Genomic DNA, 18,651 nt, shown 5'->3' on the forward strand with positions numbered 1-18,651 from the left:
GAGTAAGACTATCCTCTGCCTCTCATTCCCGACATTTAAAAATAAAAACCAGTTCCCCCTCACATTCTCCCTGGTGCCCACTGCTCATCCTCATTCTTCTCTTGCTCACTTTCTCTTACATAGAAATTCTACTCTTATTTATCGTTTTATTTCTTTCACTATTGTAAACTAGTGATGGAACTAAGTTGCCTTTATTTTGCCTTAGGACAGGCGAGTACATTAGGTGTTTGGTGTCTAAATGAGAGATCATGTATCTTAATTAAAAACTCTACCCAGGATTTGGTTACATTTTGATGAAGTATTATCACAGTGGCATAGGATCTACAGCTAGTGTGTGACAGCTTCAGACTGGAGGAAGCGTGTCTTTGTTTTAAGTATCCTTGATCATGAGGCTCAAATGGCAAAAATCTGGTAAGAAAGTCCAGGGCAGACTCCCTGACTGCTCTCAGATCTCTGTGCGGAAGGTTAGGGTGCTTCCTGCCATCTTGTTCTGGTAGTCCTTGTCAAATTCTTCATTCTGGGCCACAGTAAAATAGTTCTTCCAGTCTCCAGGCATCCCTGAAACAAGGCAAAATCTCAATGATTGCTGCAGGAGTACAGGGAGAGGTAAGCATGCACCCTTAGGACCCCACCAAGAATGGGGAGAAACAGGCAACTTGCCTCTCAAAGGTTGTACAGTGGTGCTGCTGGAAAGAATAAATAATGGAGCATGAAACATTACTGGAAAATCTAAGCAGACCATGGGGACCACAGAGTTCCATTTGACATCTTAGACTACAAAGCTTATCTACCTTTCCTCATAAAAGGGGAGATGGAATGATCCATAATGCTGGTGGGCCAAGTGGTATAGTTGGCCATTGGGTTTTGCTTCATTACATCAAACGAGGTGTGATAGATGATTTTATTCAGAATTTCCTCTGATATGTCTTTCTCCAGGAACTTCAGTATCTTCTCGATTTCCCGCTTTGGGTCCTGTATGTGGAACAGTCACACCAAACAAATCATGTTGGGCCTCCCTTGGGGATGATGTTCCATTTGGACAGGATTTGGAGAGAAATGGGTTAAAGGATCAATTCAAACACATTTTAAAAATATTTCTCAAGTGACTCCTACTGCCAGGCACTGTACTGTCCCAGATACTGTAGCAACACAAAGATGAGGGCTGTCCCTGCCCTCAAGAGGCTTACCTTGAAGGAAAGGAATTAAACACAAACACAAACAACTGCACGGCTGGCTGAGAAAGTACATGCTGCCTGTCTACAGACAGAGTGCCAGGAGATTTGGTGGGAAGGAGCAACAGTATCTCCTGCGGCAGAACAAGGAAGGCTGTGTGAAGGAGGAACAATGTTGGTGGTGAAGCATAGTATGACTAACTCTAGTATTTGGACTACAACAGATGGCAAAAAGAACCTATGAACTCAACAGAAGGTCACTAAGAGGAGGAATAAAAGGAATCTCAAGTCGACCCAGAAATATGGATCCTTATTTCTTGAATCTTTTTGATCAAAGAGATACAGAAAGAGAAAAAGCTATAGCTTTTGATTAAGTTTCTGAGGACATTTTAGACACTAGTTTTGTAATTCTAGGATGCTGATGACTGGGTCATGAGAGTGAATTTGTGCAGCCACTCATACACAATGGTTTGAAATTCAGAAATCAGTCCACTGTCCCAATACGTGGGACTAATCCTACCAGTGTTTATATGGATTAAACTTTGCTTTATGATGTGGGGTTGAGGTATGCAAGAGGGAGAAGGAAGCTAAATTTCTTGAACACAACTATGTACACTTTACAAATATGATAGTGTAAATCTTTACAATGATCTCATGAGATAGACATGATACCATTTTGCAGATAAAGATATCTGGCTTATAAGTGTCAGGATCCAACAGATTGATTCAACTATAAAGCATGTGCTATTTCCTGAAGAAGAAGAATATTTTGAAAACTGTGAATTAAAGCAAAGCAAATTTAGAATGCCAAAAAAGTAGTTAGAGCTTTTGAGGATAAAACTGAGTTGCAAACAGTGTCATGGACTTGCACTGAAGGCTCTTCTGCAGGAAAGCCCATGCACTAGGGTTCTAAACAGGGATTGATGTATCCTAGGATGTGGGAGGATCTGATGGAGATGGCACTGCCCTCACCTCCTTCATGTCCTCGTAGAAGAGGTAGAGAATGCGGTGCTGGTCTTTTGCATCCCACCATCCCTTTACGTGGTCATACCAGGAACCCCAAAGCACTGAGGGGAAGGAGAGAGATGAGATGTCAATGCCAGCATGAAACTTGTAAAACAAACATGAATATTTCAAATAAATGGGGACATTTAATAAATACAACCAGAAGACAAAGACCTTGGGCAGAATTCTTATTTGCAGAAGAGAGGGATTTTTTTTTTTTTTTTTTAAGTAGGGTGATGATAAAAAGTATTCTGGATCCCTTGGTTTATATTTCCAACCTTGAACTTATTACTCCATGAAAGATTGTCTTGTGGCCAGGGATTCAACACCTTTATTTTCCTTGCATCATCACATAGTGCATTGGTCAATATTACACAATAAATATTGTTTCTGAACAGGCTGATTTTAAAAAGAAGACTTTTACTGTGAAAAATTTATAAGTACTGGATATTTGGGCACCTTCACTCTCTGATGGTAAATAGAGAGGCTCACGGGGTATTTTCTGTTGTCTCTGCCAACTCCACTTTCCATCGTCTTGTGCTCTGCTTGGTGCCCTGCAAAGCAACCTGCATGGACTTTGTCAATGACCTCCTTTGTCCTCAGGATTGCAGATGGACTGTGTCAGCAAGAGGTGTAGGAAGGCATTTAGAGGCAGAAGGAGAGGAGGACATTGTGTTTATTTCCCTGATGCCATTCCTGTTGGCTCACTGCTTCCCCCACCAAAGGCTTTAGCTCCTGTCAAGGGGTCCTCTTTTGTCTCTGGAGAGATATGGCTCCTTGCTGGTACTCTCCCCAGAATACTGCACTAGCCCTTGTCAGTTTCCTTAAACTCTGCTATAGCCTTGGAAATAGTCTCTTTGTTAGAGTCTTCCAGATGACCCAGTTTGAGTGCCATCTACTTCCTCACAAGACCTTGATGGATGCAGCCATTCAGTGAAAATTATCTTTCTTTCTGCTGTCAGCAGGTGAATGAATAAGGAAATATGAACTCACAGTTTTCTTCCACTCACCTTTTCCAGCTTTGAATGTCTCAACATATTCCTCCCATGTACCAGGGTCAGGCAACATTTTATTCATTCTTGAGAAATGATAGTAGGAGACCAGACAGTCCTTGGCATTTCTAGCCACATAGATAATCTGGAATCAGCCAGCAAGAGGAATGAGACGCAGAGAGAAAACAAGACAGAGAAATATCATTATTCAGTGCAGAGGACCATAATCTTAGAAAGCCTCTTTGTAGAATCTTGGACTATCCTATTGGAATAATTGCATGTTCATGCATTTTCTATGATCAAAGGTGACTATCCCTTCCAGTTTGTCTAGGTGCAGTTCCAATTTATAGCTGTGGTCTTAGCATGATCATTAAGAGCACCCCTTTTCTCTGATAGAAGTGTCCTGGGCTCTCCACTCATGGCCTAATTTCCTTTCAAAGGTCCCACCTCCTAATACTATCACTATTGGGGTTAAAATTTCACATATGAATTTTGAAGGGACAAATGTAGACGATAGCATGTGCTATATTTTTCAGTGTGTGAAGGTTCCCCTTGGCTTTCACTAAGCAAGGAATCTAAAGTAAGTTCTAGGCTGGGAGGAGCTAAAGCAGCTAGCCATTTGGTTTAATTTCCATGATATGAATCCCAGCCTTAGTGATAAATTATGACTCCTACATTCATTTGCTGACTAGGTTGAAGGACGCTTGAGGCAGTGCTAAGTCCATCTTTGGAACTGTGTGTGATGGTCTTCTCATAGGGCAGGCATTGTCTGGTGAGAAGGAGCTGACTTCTTGACTTCTTGTCCTGGTGACCCCTTCCTCCCCTCATTACTCTGGCTCCCATCCCATCCTGCCCTGCTGTATGCTATCTTAGCAGGGCTTGGGAAGAACCATTCTCAGTGGTTTCTCAAGAATTTTTGTCCTGTGTCTCACTACGGAACTTCTGTGTCCAACACAACCAATCATCCAGCCTTATTTTACTCTAAATGAATTACCCTAGGTTCTTGCTTTCCATCTTTGCTCACTCAGATGAACACAGTCCTGGCATGACTCTGTTTTTCTGCCCCCTTTCTTGCTGCTGGCTTTCCATCCAGCATTTATGAAAGCATTTATGGTGTCAAAAAGTATGATGCAAGTACAAAGTCTTATTATTATGTACATATATTTTGTGTAATATTCCTTAATGCTTATGTTGCTTATTGCCTTCTAGGCCTAAATGGAAATGGGAAGTCCTAGGATAAACAGGGAACATATTCAAATATACATTAGGTGTGGGATCCAATGTCAAATAAAATTTCTGAGAACCTCTTGATTCATCTGTATTAATTTCCAATTGCTGCTGTAACAAATTACCACAAATGGCTTAAAACAATGTAGATTTATTCTCTTACTGTTCTGAAGGTCATATTTCACTGGGCTAAAGTCAAGATGTCAGCAAGGCTGGTTCCTTTAATGGGTCTGGGGAGAATTCATTTTCTTGTTTTTAGCATCTAGAGGCCACCTGTACTTCTTGGCTCTTGACCTCTTCCTTGAATCACTCCAAATTCTTGCTTCAGTTGTCACAGCTCCTATTTTCTTCTCTGATATGCTTGTCTCCATCTTTTAAATACCCTTGTGCTGATATTTAAGACCAAGACAATCCAAGATAATCTCCCCATCTCAAGATCCTTAACTTAGTCACTTCTGTGTAGTCCATTTTGCAACATATGTTAATACTCCCAGGTCTGGTGATTAGGATGTAGCTATCTTGGAGTGACTATTATTCAGCCTACCATACCATGATAAAATGAAAAACTTGGACTAAGCTCCCTACAGTCTTTTACTACTCAAATAATTCACACCAAGTCTAAGTGGATAAATGGAAGTGCTGCCACTAAGATGTTTACATTATTTAGAAGACCCGATTTTACAAAAAGAAGATGTTAGTATGATGACTAACCAAGTGTTAGTGTGTCTTCTGACAATGAGTCTACAAGATTTGGAAATAATATTGGTTCTTGAGGAATAAAATTAACATACAATAAGTGAAGGTATTTATCTGTGGGAATAAACCAAGAAGTTTTCAGAAATCCAGGTGATCTGGGCATGATCTCAGGGAAGCAAATCAGCAAATTGGGGGAGCCAAGCAAACAGATACTTGGAAAACTATTCAATTGTATTGTACCTTATTTGGAGATAGGAGATGGACAAAATAAAGAGCTAGTGAGTCATGGAAGCTCAGAAAAAATAGGAAGTCAAAAGCAATCACTCGCATCATGTATCTGAGCACTGCACCAAGGAGAGATAGTTTTGGTTAGACTTGACCGTTATGGTTTCCTTGGTAAATTTAGTCTAGAAGGTTGAAAGATTGCAGCTGTCATAGCTGAAAAACACTGTTTAACATCAACTCACTTTCTCAGCAATCTTCAGACAACTGTGTTTACAAAGCAGCTTGCCCACAAGGAGATGATGTGCTGGTCTAGCTGATACAAGCATTTGGTTCTGCTGAGTGGCTATACTTTTCATTGCAAATGTATAAGTTGATATTTTGTTTATATTACACATTTCATTAACTTAAGACTAACTTATAAAGCAGAAATCAAAAGGAAACCCCGCTACACTCAATGTACACTGCACTTATAGGATCTGAATTAGAAAGTGTCAAAATAAAAATATATTTTTTGAAAATGAAGGAAATAAAGGTCTAACAGTACCTAGGATCTTGCTTCATGAGATATGCTTTCTGAGAGTCTGTTGATCTCTCAGTTAGCATTAAGGGTGGGCCAGATCAAAATAAGACAAAGTTATATTTCTCATCCTGAAAAGAAGAGGAGCAGATTTTGGATACCAAGGTGTACATAATCTCATCAGGGCAGCCAAATGGTGGCCATGAACATGGGCTTTTCAGATCTCTGGATATGGAAAGTAAGTGATGGATGACCTCAGCTGCTGTATTCTGAATCCACTACCATGTTCTTTATAAGACCACATTCCCAAACGACTGCTCTTGGCTAATGAGTAAGCACAGCAGGCATGCTAAGGCAGGTGCAGTTTATGAGATATGGGACTCTCTGATGGTTGACTTTGGCTGGAGGACTCCCCATCAGCTTGGATGAATCATGACTCATGACTGTAGTCTGAGTCTTCAACTCTCCTTCCTTGACTCTCCTTCATAGGGGTCAGACTTGCATCATGGTCTTATTGCTCTCCATACTTGTTTGTCTTACTCCTCGTTTCACAGGTTTTCCTCCAAATAGTTATCTTTCGGGTCTGATTCTGCCAGCTCCTTAGAGGACACAATCTAAGAGATCACTCTTCCTCAGGAAATACCTGCTTTGTTTCATTGATCACCACCTTTGAATGTGGCTTAGATGGCAGATGGTCAGAATAATTTTGTCTGAAAATTTCCCAATGTGTACCCAAAAATAATATTTTGAAGGAAGATGAATCCAGAATGGAGTGTGTGGGAATGTGGGGTAATGCCACCATCTGCCCTATGGCTCCATGGGCTATCTTTCTTTTAGTATCTTTGACTGTTTCTACTTAGAGACATTATTTGGCCATGCCAATCAAACTCAGTTTGAAGAGTTGGCTCTTCTTACCTTTGAATTTTCTTTCCAGAAGGAAGGTGGTAGCATCTGAACAGGCAGATGAGTCTTCAGAGTTCTAGGAGAAGGCATCTTGTTAGCCAGATCCAGACCTGGGAAATAAGGCCACATCATTCAGCCGAACATTTCTCATCAGCTGCATAGATTTGATATTACTACTGTGCCAATTATTTGAAATCAGATTGACCCAATAGTCAGCTCTCTGTCTAAAATAATAATTTTTATGCCTATATTTCCTTTTTGATGACAACTTTACTGCTCATTCTGGTAGAGGAAAGCACTGATGAAATATTGAAAACTATGGGGACACATTACTTCCCTTGCTTGTTGGGCGTTGGTGTGTACTTGTGTGGGCAGATAAAGATGTTTGAGATTGGTGAGAACAGCTCTATAATAGCCCCAGTAGCTCTAAAGCATGCTAGATTTTCTTTCAACTTTTACTTTCAAGGACAAGAACCACAACAGCTATCAGACATGTGCAAGAATTGTGCTGGGAAGTATTTTTAGTTGAAAAACTGCCTTATAGTGATCAAGTCATTTTTCCAAGTTAGTAAATGTGAAAGCCAGGATTAGAAATCAGTGAGTCTATGAGTGTGGAGAGTCAAGGAAGAGAAACTTTGTTAAAAAACCAGTAGAGAGGCAAGAAGGACTTAGATAAAGTACAGACAAAATCATTCCTGGAAATCGAAAATCCAACGCTAACTGTTAAAATGCTGAATATAAGCTGGATGTAGCCATGTGCAGCACCAACCTCAGGGGAAAGGCTTGCAAGTAAAGCATAAGTGTCAGTAATGGAGAAGGTAGCTTCTAGTGGAGAATGAGATATATAAGGAAAGGGAGGTTCTCCTTGGTGGCACAGCAGTAAAGGGATAGAAGGAAGCAAGAGGGAGAAAATTAAAGTAAAAATTTTGCATAAAAGAGAGAAAGAAAAAGCATGCCAATTTCTTCTCCTCCCCACTAACCAGTACTAAATACTTATAAACAAAACTGCACAGAAGAAGGTAGAACTGACAGAAGAGGATGTTTTCAAGCTAGAAACTATGTTCATGAAGTATATAAAAATAGAAAAAACCCCACAGATTTCACTGACACAAAGCTATTACAAAGATCAAGGAGTCAAATACAAAAAATAAATCAAATCCCCACAAAATCAACTACAAAGCTGAAAATGAAAATGCAACATTTTAAACTAAATTAAATATCTTGAAACAAACATTTGAGAATAAGAAAATAAAATCTGAAATCACAAGTACAAAAAGTAAGGAAGAACGTGGACAAAAAAGGAAAATGAAAAAGATTTGATTGAACTCAATGAAGAAGTAGAAGAAAAAGGCAAAATAACATTAAAAATTAAATTATAAAGTGGATAATGGGGAATAGATTTAAGTGAAAATATAAATGCTGTTGATGAAAAGCACTAAAACAATTAAGACAATGACACAAGAAAAAGAAAGAAGTAAAAAGTTTCAGAGAGCAAGTGGCTGACATTGAAGACAGGTAAAGAAGGTCTAACACTAGTAGAAGTTGGAGTCCCTGAGAATAAAATGAAAACAGTGGAATAAAACTAGTATTTAAACCTGTAATCTGAAACAGTTTTCTGGAGAAAAAGCCTGGAATTTATATGTTAACCATGGGATATCGGGAAAGTTGATTCATAATGATCAACTCTGAAATATATGGTAAAATTATTATATTTTATGATTAAAAAAATTCATGCCTCATGCAAAAGAAGAAATAATCCTTAAGGTCAATAGAACCAAATTGGCATCAGACCATCAGACTCCTGAAAACATCATCAAAAGCAAGGAAACTGTTGATCAGCATTGTAAAGAAATTAAGGACAGAAAATATGAACAAAAGATGTTATCCCCAGGCAGGCTGTGCTTCAAGTATCAAGGATAGACAAAAAAAGGTTTAAATGTGCAAGGAGTAGGGAATACAGTACACATGTGCCTTTCCTGATGAATTAGCTAGAATAGGTTCCATTCAATCAATAAATGGTTTGGAAATCTTTGCAAAAAGGATCGATGGTGAATATTTCACATTATATAATATTACAACTAAATTAATGAGGGTAGATCAAGAGTAGAAGAATAATGTGTAAACCTTACAGGTTTCCACAAAGTAGTAATCATACAACTTAATATTTGAAATATAATTATTTGCTATTGTATAATTAATAGGAGGAGTCAAGGGATTCCTTTGAAACCAGCAGATCAGATAGTAAAATGTTAAGTAAGAGAAAGGAGGAATTAAGGTTTTGTAAAATAATACACAAATTTGTTATTTTGTAAAACAAATAACAATTTGTTATTTTGTAAAACAAATAACAATTTGTTATTTGTGTAAAATAATACACAAGTAACCACTATGATGAAATACAAACTTTTCTAAATACCAAATACACCATCAAAACAAACAATCCCCCACTTTTTTTAAAACAAAAAGGAAAATAAAAAGGATACATTAAATAGGGAAAGAAACACAGTAAATATTACTTATTACCACAGTAATTTGAACAAATGATAATATGACATAATTGTGACCAAACATATCAGTCATATCAATAAATGTGAGTGGCTTAAATAACCTATTAATATTTTTCAAATTGGCTTGTAAAGGAAAACCTAACTGTATGCATTATACAAGTGAATACCTGGAAGCATAATAATTAATATAAGGTAAAAATAAAAGAATGGATAAAGATATAAAACACAATGAAAACTGTAAGAAAGGAAGGATTGTGGAGAGCAAGATGATGAATAGAAGGCTCCACTGATCATGCCACCTCTCTGCCCCCTCTGCCGTGCAAGGAATGCCACCTTAATAACTATCTACACCAAAGAAGCTCCTTCATAAGAACCAAAAATCAGATGAGCACTCACAGTACTTGGTTTTAACTTTGTATCCCTGAAAGAGTCACCGAAGAAGTTAACAAAAAACATGACTCTTGAATTGCCAACAACACCCCTCCTTCTCCCCCATGAAGTGGCAGCGTGGTGCTGAGAGCGTTTCTGTGCACTGGGGTAGGGAGAGCTCAGCAATTGTGAGGCATTGAACTCAGTGCTATCTTCTTACAGCAGAAAGCAAAACTGGACCAAACTCAGCAGATGCCTGCCCACAGAGGGAGCATTTAAACCAGCGCCAATAAGAGGGGAGTCACTGATTGCAGTGGTTGAAATTTGAGTTCCTGCAAGCTTTGAGGTCCAAAGTGCTTTGGGGTTATAAATAAACTCAAAAGGCAGTCTAGGCGACAAGGACTGCCACTTCTAGGAGAGTCCTAGTGCTGAACTGGGCTCAGAGACAATGGACTGGTCAGGGTACAAGACCTACTGAGACACCAGCGGGTGTGGCTAAGGGAGTCCTGGCATCATCCCTCCCCTATTTCCAGGCCGCACAACTCATAGGCCCAAAAGAGATCTGTTACTTCCATCTGAGGAGAGAAGTGGGAAGAGTGGGGTGGAGTTTGTCTTGCATCTTGGATACCAGCTCAGTCACAGCAGGATAAGGCACAGATAAGAGTTTTGAGGCTTCCCTTCCAGGACCTAGCTCCCAGACATTTCTAGACACACTTTGGGCCAGAAGGGAATCCGCTGTCTTAAAGGGAAGGATCTTTAAGAATGAGTCCTGGCCAGGCATGGTGGCTCACGCCTGTAATCTTAGCACTTTGGGAGACTGAGACAAGCGGATCACAAGGTCAGGAGTTTGAGACCAGCCTGGCCATTATAGTAAAACACCATCTCTACTAAAAATACAAAAATTAACTGGGCGTGATGGCATGCACATGTAATCTCAGCTACTTGGGAGGCTGAGGCAGGGGAATCGCTTGAACCTGGGAGGTGGAGGTTGCAGTGAAACAAGATTGCACCTTTGCACTCCAGACTGGTTGACAGAGTGAGAGTCTGTCTCAAAAAAAAAAAAAAAAAAAAAAGAGTCCTGGCAGCATTCATCACCTGCTAACTGAAAAGTCCTTGGGTCCTGAATAACCAACAGCAACATTCAGGTACTATGTTGAGGGCCTTGAGTGAGACCTTGAGATATGCTGGCTTCAGGTACCAGGTTGACCACAGTGGGGCACAGCACCAAGTCGGCTGTTGGAGACTCTGATTCCAGAACTTGGCTCTTGGATGACATTTCTGAACCTTCCTTGGGGCAGAGGGGAGACCACTTCCCTGACGGGTGTGTCCCAGGCCAGGCAACATTCACCACAAGCTGAAGAGCCCTTGGGCCTTAAGGGAACATCAGTGGTAGTCTGGCAGCATTCCCTATGGGCCTGTGGTGGCGGTGGCCCTGGGATGAGGCTCCTCTGCCTTTGGAAAGGGGAAGGAAGAGTGGGCAGGACTACATCTTGTGGTTTGAATGCTGGTTTAGTCACAGTACAGTAGAATACCAGGTTGACTTCTAAGGTTTTTGACTGTAGTCTCTGGCTCCCAGATGGCACCTCTGGAGCAGGTGGGAACTCATGATGAAAATCCTCAAAAAAACAGGCTATAGAAGAAACATACCTCAACATAATAAAAGCCATATATGACAGACCCACAGCTAGTATCATACTGAATGGGGAAAAACTGAAAGCCTTTGCTCTAAAATCTAGAACATGACAAGGATGCCACTGTCACCACGGTTATTCAATACAGTACTAGAAGTCTCAGCTAGAACAATCAGAGAAGACAAGGAAATAAAAGACATCCAAATTGGAAAGGAAGAAGTTAAATTATCCTTGTTTGCAGATGATATAATCTTATATTTGGAAAATCCTAAAGACTCCACAGAAAAACTATTAGAGCTGATGAAAAAATTTGGTAACACAGCAGGATTCAAAATCAACATACAAAAATAAGTAGTATTTCTATATGACAACAGTAAATGATCTGAAAAAGAAGTTTTAAAAGTACTCCTGATTATAATAACTACAAATAAAATTAAATACCTAGGAATTAACTTTATCAAATAACTGAAAGATCTTTATAATAAAAACTATAAAACACTGATGAAAGAAGTTGAAGAGGACACCAAAAAATGGAAAGATATTCTGCGTTCCTAAACTGGAAGAATCAATATTGTTAAAATGATCATACTACCCAAAGCAATCTATATATATAATGTAATCTCTCTCAAAATACTGATGACATTTTTTCACAGAAATAGAATAAACAATCCTAAAATTTACATGGAACCACAAAAGACCCAGAATAGCCAAGGCTATCCTAAGCAAAATGAACAAAACTGGAGGAATCACATTACCTGACTTCAAATAACCAAAGCACCATGGTACTAGCAGAAAAACAGACACACAGATCAATGGAATGGAATAGAGAACCCAGAAACAAATTCACACTCTTACAGTGAACCATTTTTGACAAAGGTGCCAAGAATATACACTGGGGAAAAGACAGTCTCTTCAAAAAATGGTGCTTGGGAAAACTGGATATCAGTAAGCAGAAAAATGAAACTAGACCTCTATCTCTCACTGTATATAAAAATGAAATAAAAATGAATTAAAGACTTAAACCTAAGATCTCAAACTATGAAACTACTACAAGAAAACATTGGGAAAACTCTTCAGGACATTGGTCTGGGCAAAAATATCTTGAGTAATACCCCACAAGCACAGGCAACAGAAGCCAAAATGGACGAATGGGATCACGTCGAGTTAAAAAGGTCCTGCACAGCTGAAAATACAACCGACAAAGTGAAGAGACAATCCACAGAATGAGAGAAAATATTTGCAAACTACCCATTTGACAAGGGATTAATAACCAGAATATATAAGGAGCTTAAACAACTGTATGGGAAAAAAATCCAATAATCCAATCAAAAAATGGGTAAAAGATTTGAATAGACATTTCTGAAAAGAAGACAAATGGCAAACAGGCATATGAAAAGGTGCACAACATGGTTGATAATCAGAGAAATCCAAATCGAAACTACAGTGAAATATCATTTCATCCTAGTAAAAATGGCTTATATCCAAAAGGCAATAAACAATGCTGGTGAGGATGCAGAGAAAAGGGAACTTTTCTACACTGTTGTTGGCAATGTAAATTAGTACAACCACTATAAGGAACACTTTGGAGATTCCTCAAAAAGCTAAATATAGAGCTGCCATAGGATCCAGCAATCCCACTGCTGGGTATATACCCAAAAGAAAGGAAATCAGTATATCAAAGAATTATTTGCAATCTCATGTTTGTTGTAGCACTGTTCACAATAGCCAAGATTTGGAAGCAAGCTAAGTCTCCATCAGATGAATGAATAGACACACTTTGGGCCAGAAGGGAATTTGCTGTATTAAAGGGAGTATTATTCAGCCATAAAAAAAAAGATCCTGTCATTTGCAACAACATGGATGGAACTGGAGATCATTGTATTAAGCAAAATAAGCTAGGCACAAAAAGACAAACATTGCATGTTCTCACTAAAAATCTAAACAATTGAACTCATGGAGATGGTTACCAGAAGCTGGGAATGGTAGTGTGGGTGTGTGTGAGGGATGTGGGGATGGTTAACGGGTACAAAAATTAGTTAGAAAGAATTAATAAGACCTACTATTTGTTAGCACAACAGAGTGAGTGACTATAGTCAATGATAATTTAATTGTAAATTTTAAAATAACTAAAAGAGTATAGTTGGATTGTTTGTAACATGAAGCATAGATGCCTGCGGGGATGGATAGCCCATTCTCCATGATGTAATTATTATGCACTGTATGTCTGTATTAAGACATCTATGTATCCTGTAAATATATACATTTACTATGAACCTACAAATGTTAAAAATTAAAAAAAGAAAGCAAGGATTGTGATGCTATAAGATAAATTAGAATTCAACCCTAAATATGTATGACACAAAGAAGAAACTTCACAATGTGAAAGATTCCATTATACTAATAAAACATAGTAATCATGGATATCTATGTACCACATAATCAAGTAACCACTTACACAAAACAGAAACCACAGCAGATGCAAACAGAACACATTAATAATTGGATATTTTAACTTTCAGTGCAAAATAAGTTAACTGGAAAAAAAGAGAAGAATACAAAGAATTTAAACAACATAATATATTAAATCTTTTGGGTAATAGAGAATATACTTTCTTCTCAAGCAAACATAGAAAATCCACAAAATAATTATATATTAAGGCACAAGTAAAACATCAGTAGATTTCATAGCATTGACATTTTACAAACAATAGCCTCTTATTCCAATGCAATAAAACTAGAAATCAAACACAAAGACAAAAACCAAAGAAGCACTTTCATCTGGAAATTAAAAACTTCTACTAAACACCTCTGGTATAAAATTACAAAAATTCTGAAAAATGTAGTGAAATTAAATGTAACAAAACACTACATATTAAAAACAAGTACATTTAACACGATGATCAGACAAAAATTGATAACCCTAAACAAAGAATAAGTTTAAATACATTAATTGAATTCCCAAGTCAAAAAATATTTGACTAAATGCAACCGTGGTTTATTCTTAAAAACTCTGAGAAAACAAGGAATAAAAAGAAACTTCTTCAGTCTGATAAATGGTATCTAAAAAAACTGCATCTAATATTATACTTAATGATGAAAGAATGAATCCTTTTCCACTAAGATTAGAGCCCAAGGCAAGAATTTTGCTCTAATTATTTCTATTCAACACTGCACTGGAGACTCCAGATGATAGTGAAATAAGGCAAGAAAAAGAAATAGTAGAAATCAAGACTAGAAAGCAAGAAGTAAAATTGTCTTCATTCAAAGAAGGTATCATTGTCTGTGTAGAAAATCCACTATGCAATCAAAAAGTACAAAAAATCTGGAACTAATAAGTCAAGTTGCAAGATACAAGGGCAAACAAAAAATCAATATATTTTAACATATCAGCAACATATAAATTAAAATATAACAATATTAAAATATATTTTAACAAAATAATAAAACAAAAATACTTATGATTAAATTTGACTAAAGATGTGACAGATAAAATGAAAGCTGTAAATCATTACTGAGTGATATTTAAAACGTTCTAAATAATTGGAGACATAAAGCACTTTCATAGGCCAGAAAAGCCAATTTTGTTAGGGTATTAATTCTTTCCAAACAGATGTATAGATTTAATGCAATGCCAACCAAAACATGAGGGGGTTGTTGGTTCTTTGTTGGTTTTAGTAGCAAGTGACAACTTGATTATAGAATTTATATGAAAATGCAAAGATCCTAGAATAGCTAAAGCAAAAAAAAAAAAAAAAAAAAAAAAAAAAAGAGAGAGAGAGAGAGAGAAAGAAATGGGAGGTCTTATTTCTACTTAACTTCAAAACTTATTATAAAGACTACAGGAATTATTATGAAACAGTGTTTCAACAATTATTATGAAGCAGAATAGAAAATCCAGAAATATACCCATACATAAACAGTTAATTAATTTTGGCAAAAGGGTCAAGACAATTCAATGGGAGGAAAGATTAAAAAATATTTTTCAATAAGTGTTGCTGAAATAATTGTTCCAATCAATAATAGGGTTTCAATACATATTAGGTATTATTATTTTACAAATGAAGAAAAATTAAGCTTTGAAATGCTTAATGACTTGCTCAAGGTACCCAGATAAAAAATCCATACCAGCATTTGAAGCTTGACTGTGTGATTTTAATGTCTATGCCTTCTCTCCAAAGGCTTGTCTCCTACTGTGAAAACTACTATTTATTACAATTGGCTTTATAAAAATATGTCCTTTATTCCCAACTTGATTACAGAATCTTCAAGGGTGCCTTCTATATCTTGCATTCTTAGTATATTTGGTGTAAAGTGTAATCATTTATGGTAGTACTTTTATCCCCAGGTATTTTGACATGAACCCCCTTCGAACTCCTTCCCAGTTCCTTATGGACATAGTTTCTAAAAGGCTAACTGCAGAAATGATTTTCCTCTTGGGTGAAAACTGACCCAGGACAGTGGTCCCAACACCGTAGGACTCACTCGGGCAAACTTACCTGAGTTGAGGGGTGGGGGCAGTGTCCACTCGATGAAAGGATGGCGGTCAAAGGTGTTGGCCCTCTGGCACTTCTGCACATCCCCATCATTTTGGATCATGTCCACAATCTCCTGTGTCCAGGTTGTGCCTAGAAGCATTGGTTATTCTCATCTTCACCTATTCGTGGCACAATTTAATTCTATTTTCATGGTTACTCATGTATTTAGTTAATCTCCCAATTGCTGAGTGTTGAGCAGGATCAGCTCACCCGCCCTCTCTTCCACATGAACCCCAAGGTGAGTGGGGCTTCCGCATACCACCCAGAGTGGGTGGGGCCTCTCCTCTGAGCACCAGACCCCGTCTGCACTCTTTGATTATCATAGTCTGCTTATATATTGCTTCCTTGCCACTAAGAGCTCTTTGGCGGTAAGAACTCATTTTTTTTTTTCCTTTGTTCCTAGTACATACCATGGGGCTTTGCACCTAATGAATATAGCTTCATGGTTGAATATTGAAGCAAATGAAAGTAGGGAGATACAAAGATGAATTAGCCATTATATCTGCTCTAACAAGCTTACAATATTTTGGGAGGAGATAAGATGTGACAGAGAGTGCTTCTTGCCATAGCTACTATGCATTCTTCCCTTCCCTTTCAAATTAATAGATTCTCAATTTTTAGCTTGGCATATAGCTGTTGGGCTTAAAGGTTATATTTTCTACTACTTCTTGCAGATAAATGTGGCCATGCCAGTAAATTCTGGGAACCTGTCGTGAAAGGAAAGGGCATGACCTTCTTCATTCCTTCCTACCTCCTTGCTGGTATTTGGAATGTGCCGGTGGTGATTGGAGCCCCAGCAGTCATACTGGACCATAAACTCAAAAGCCACACCTCAGGATAGTGGAGCAGAAAGCTAGAAGGAACCAGGGTGGCTCATGACCAAGGCAGCCGCTGTTTCAGCCCCAGGCTACCAGCCTCCTGACTGCTTTTCTCTTTGTGTTATTTTGGGTTTTCTAACACTTGTAGTCAAATAGAATCTTAACTGATACAGAAGAGGCCTGTAAATGGACATGTGGGTAGGCAAAAAGGTGGACTGAAGCAGAGAGAGCTAATTGTCCACCAAATATCCATTTTCTTCTTACTACTTTTGATGGCTCTGTGGCTCGCAGCCAAACTTGATGCTAACTGAAGCATGAGACACATGCAGATAAACGAAAGAGAAACTGTTCCAGGAAGGGCTGTAAAGATGTGTAAAGTGGTCTAGGAGTTCACAGGAGGGCGGACCCACTGAGAAAGGGGTTGGTAGGGCTCCGTAGAGGAAGGGGATGGTAGCTCTGAAATGAAGGGCTGAAGTGGGAATAGAATGTCCATGTTAACAAAGGAGGCACAGCATCCTAGGCAAGGAGCCTCAGGAGCTAAGACAAAGGCATGCATATTCCACACTAGGAAGGAAGGAGGGCTCGCAGGAAGTTGAGAGGTGCTGGGAGAGATGGGGGAGTAAGACTGGGGAAGCATTGAGGCCTTGGGATGGAGGGCCTTGGGACCAACTGCATAATTTCCCATGCAAACTGAAACAAAATTTCTGCCCTTTGGTAATACAGGTTTACCTTCACATCTGGACAAAGAGAAGTGTCCAATGCAAATCAAACTGATAGGAGATTCTAGAGAAACTGAAACTTACTAATAGCAAGCCCCTACCTAAGTTTATTAAGAACTCCCTGGCCAGCCAATGCTGAGTTAATAAGAAGGCAGTGAGGTTAAGGAGGGGTGTTTGGAGCCAAAGAGGACAGAAACACATTTCCATGAACTGTGGTGAAGGGACCCTTTTCTGAAATCTTTCGGTTATAGTATCTAGTGTTCTTCATGTTGAGTCAAGTGGCCACTGACTTTCCCAAACTCATTAAAGTCCTTTACCTCACTTGGTCACACTGCCTGAAATTATATATTCATATAACACGGGGGATTATGAGTCATCATCACAGTCTTGCTGGTGGTGATGTTCCCATTCCTCCACCCTGCACAAGCCTAGGACACTCTTTGCCATTTCTGACTCTTGCTTTTCCCACAAACTCCTCTTCCTTTCATAAGATTCTGGTAAATGCCACCTTCCCTTTCTCACATCTTCCCCATCATGCTCACATACATTTTGGCCCCAACTCTATCAGTGCTTTTTATAGTGGGGTGAAAGCGTTCAGTTCCACATGTCTCCACTGGGAGGAGCTTCTTAAGGGCAAGAACTGTGGTTAATTCCAGGAGGACTTAGCAGATGGGAGCAGGGACTGGCTGGCTGGCAAGTTTACTGTAAGAACCTCTGTGCTCTGTAATTCTTTCAGTCCTTTGGGAATTTGGGATTCTGGCAGTCTCTTCTACAGGGACCAACTAAAAGGAAGATCTTGGACTGTAGAGGATTGGAGATCATGAGCAAGTCTGGTTTTCATTTTTTTCCAGGGCCAGCACTGGTGACAACCTGCATTTTTCAATTGGGAAACTCACCCCAGGTGTCAGTGCTCTGCTAAATCTGACTTTCCTGCCATTTCCTCACACCCACCTGCCTTTGCATAGGTTGCAATGAGGAGGTCATCAGGTTTTGCTTGGAAATTCCAGATTTTGTCCCAATTATCACTAATCATTTTGGCCATGAGGATTCCATTCACTTCTCTAGTTTCTGGGTGTAGAAATTTTTCCTCCAGCTGAAGCTCTTTCATCTTCTCCAAGGACATCTTACTGGGAGGACTTGACAGCTGCTTAAAACAAAGGTGTGCTGTGTCATTTCTAATACTTAGAACTGTCAGTCCTTTTTTAAAAAAAGATTATTGTCTGAGACAGTCAGAAGAGACATCTGGTGGGAATTTATTGCTGTGTTTCATGTTAATTTAAGTGAGAGAAGTAAAAACCATGGGAGCCTGAGCATTGCAAATAGCTTTGTTTCCGG

General features: G+C 38.7%; 2 protein-coding genes across 2 annotated transcripts in view; both read right to left on the reverse strand.

The window, feature by feature from the left end:
* Nucleotides 1–18,651, reverse strand: part of GCC2 (GRIP and coiled-coil domain containing 2) — a 673,733-nt gene that overhangs the window by 313,448 nt on the left and 341,634 nt on the right. The gene's annotated exons all lie outside the window — the stretch shown is intronic.
* Nucleotides 191–18,439, reverse strand: LOC126933766 (sulfotransferase 1C1). Its single transcript, XM_050753867.1, has 7 exons — nt 18,268–18,439; nt 15,741–15,869; nt 6,750–6,847; nt 3,188–3,314; nt 2,145–2,239; nt 792–972; nt 191–558 (listed from the first exon to the last, which is right to left on the reverse strand). The coding sequence occupies exons 1-7, from the start codon at nt 18,437–18,439 to the stop codon at nt 446–448; spliced, it is 915 nt and encodes a 304-aa protein (XP_050609824.1). The 3' UTR covers nt 191–445.

This window comes from Macaca thibetana, chromosome 13 (genome assembly GCF_024542745.1).
Source record: "Macaca thibetana thibetana isolate TM-01 chromosome 13, ASM2454274v1, whole genome shotgun sequence".
NCBI lineage: Eukaryota > Metazoa > Chordata > Mammalia > Primates > Cercopithecidae > Macaca > Macaca thibetana.

Bases quoted from the DNA above. Each gene is read 5' to 3' on its own strand.
- LOC126933766 (XM_050753867.1), bottom strand. From the start codon at position 18,439: ATGTCCTTGGAGAAGATGAAAGAGCTTCAGCTGGAGGAAAAATTTCTA. The intron at 6,848-15,740 runs GTAAGTTTGCCC...CTTATTTCCCAG, and splicing joins GCCCCCACCCCTCAACTCAG to GTCTGGATCTGGCTAACAAG. The intron at 973-2,144 runs GTGAGGGCAGTG...TTCCACATACAG, and splicing joins TCTACGAGGACATGAAGGAG to GACCCAAAGCGGGAAATCGA.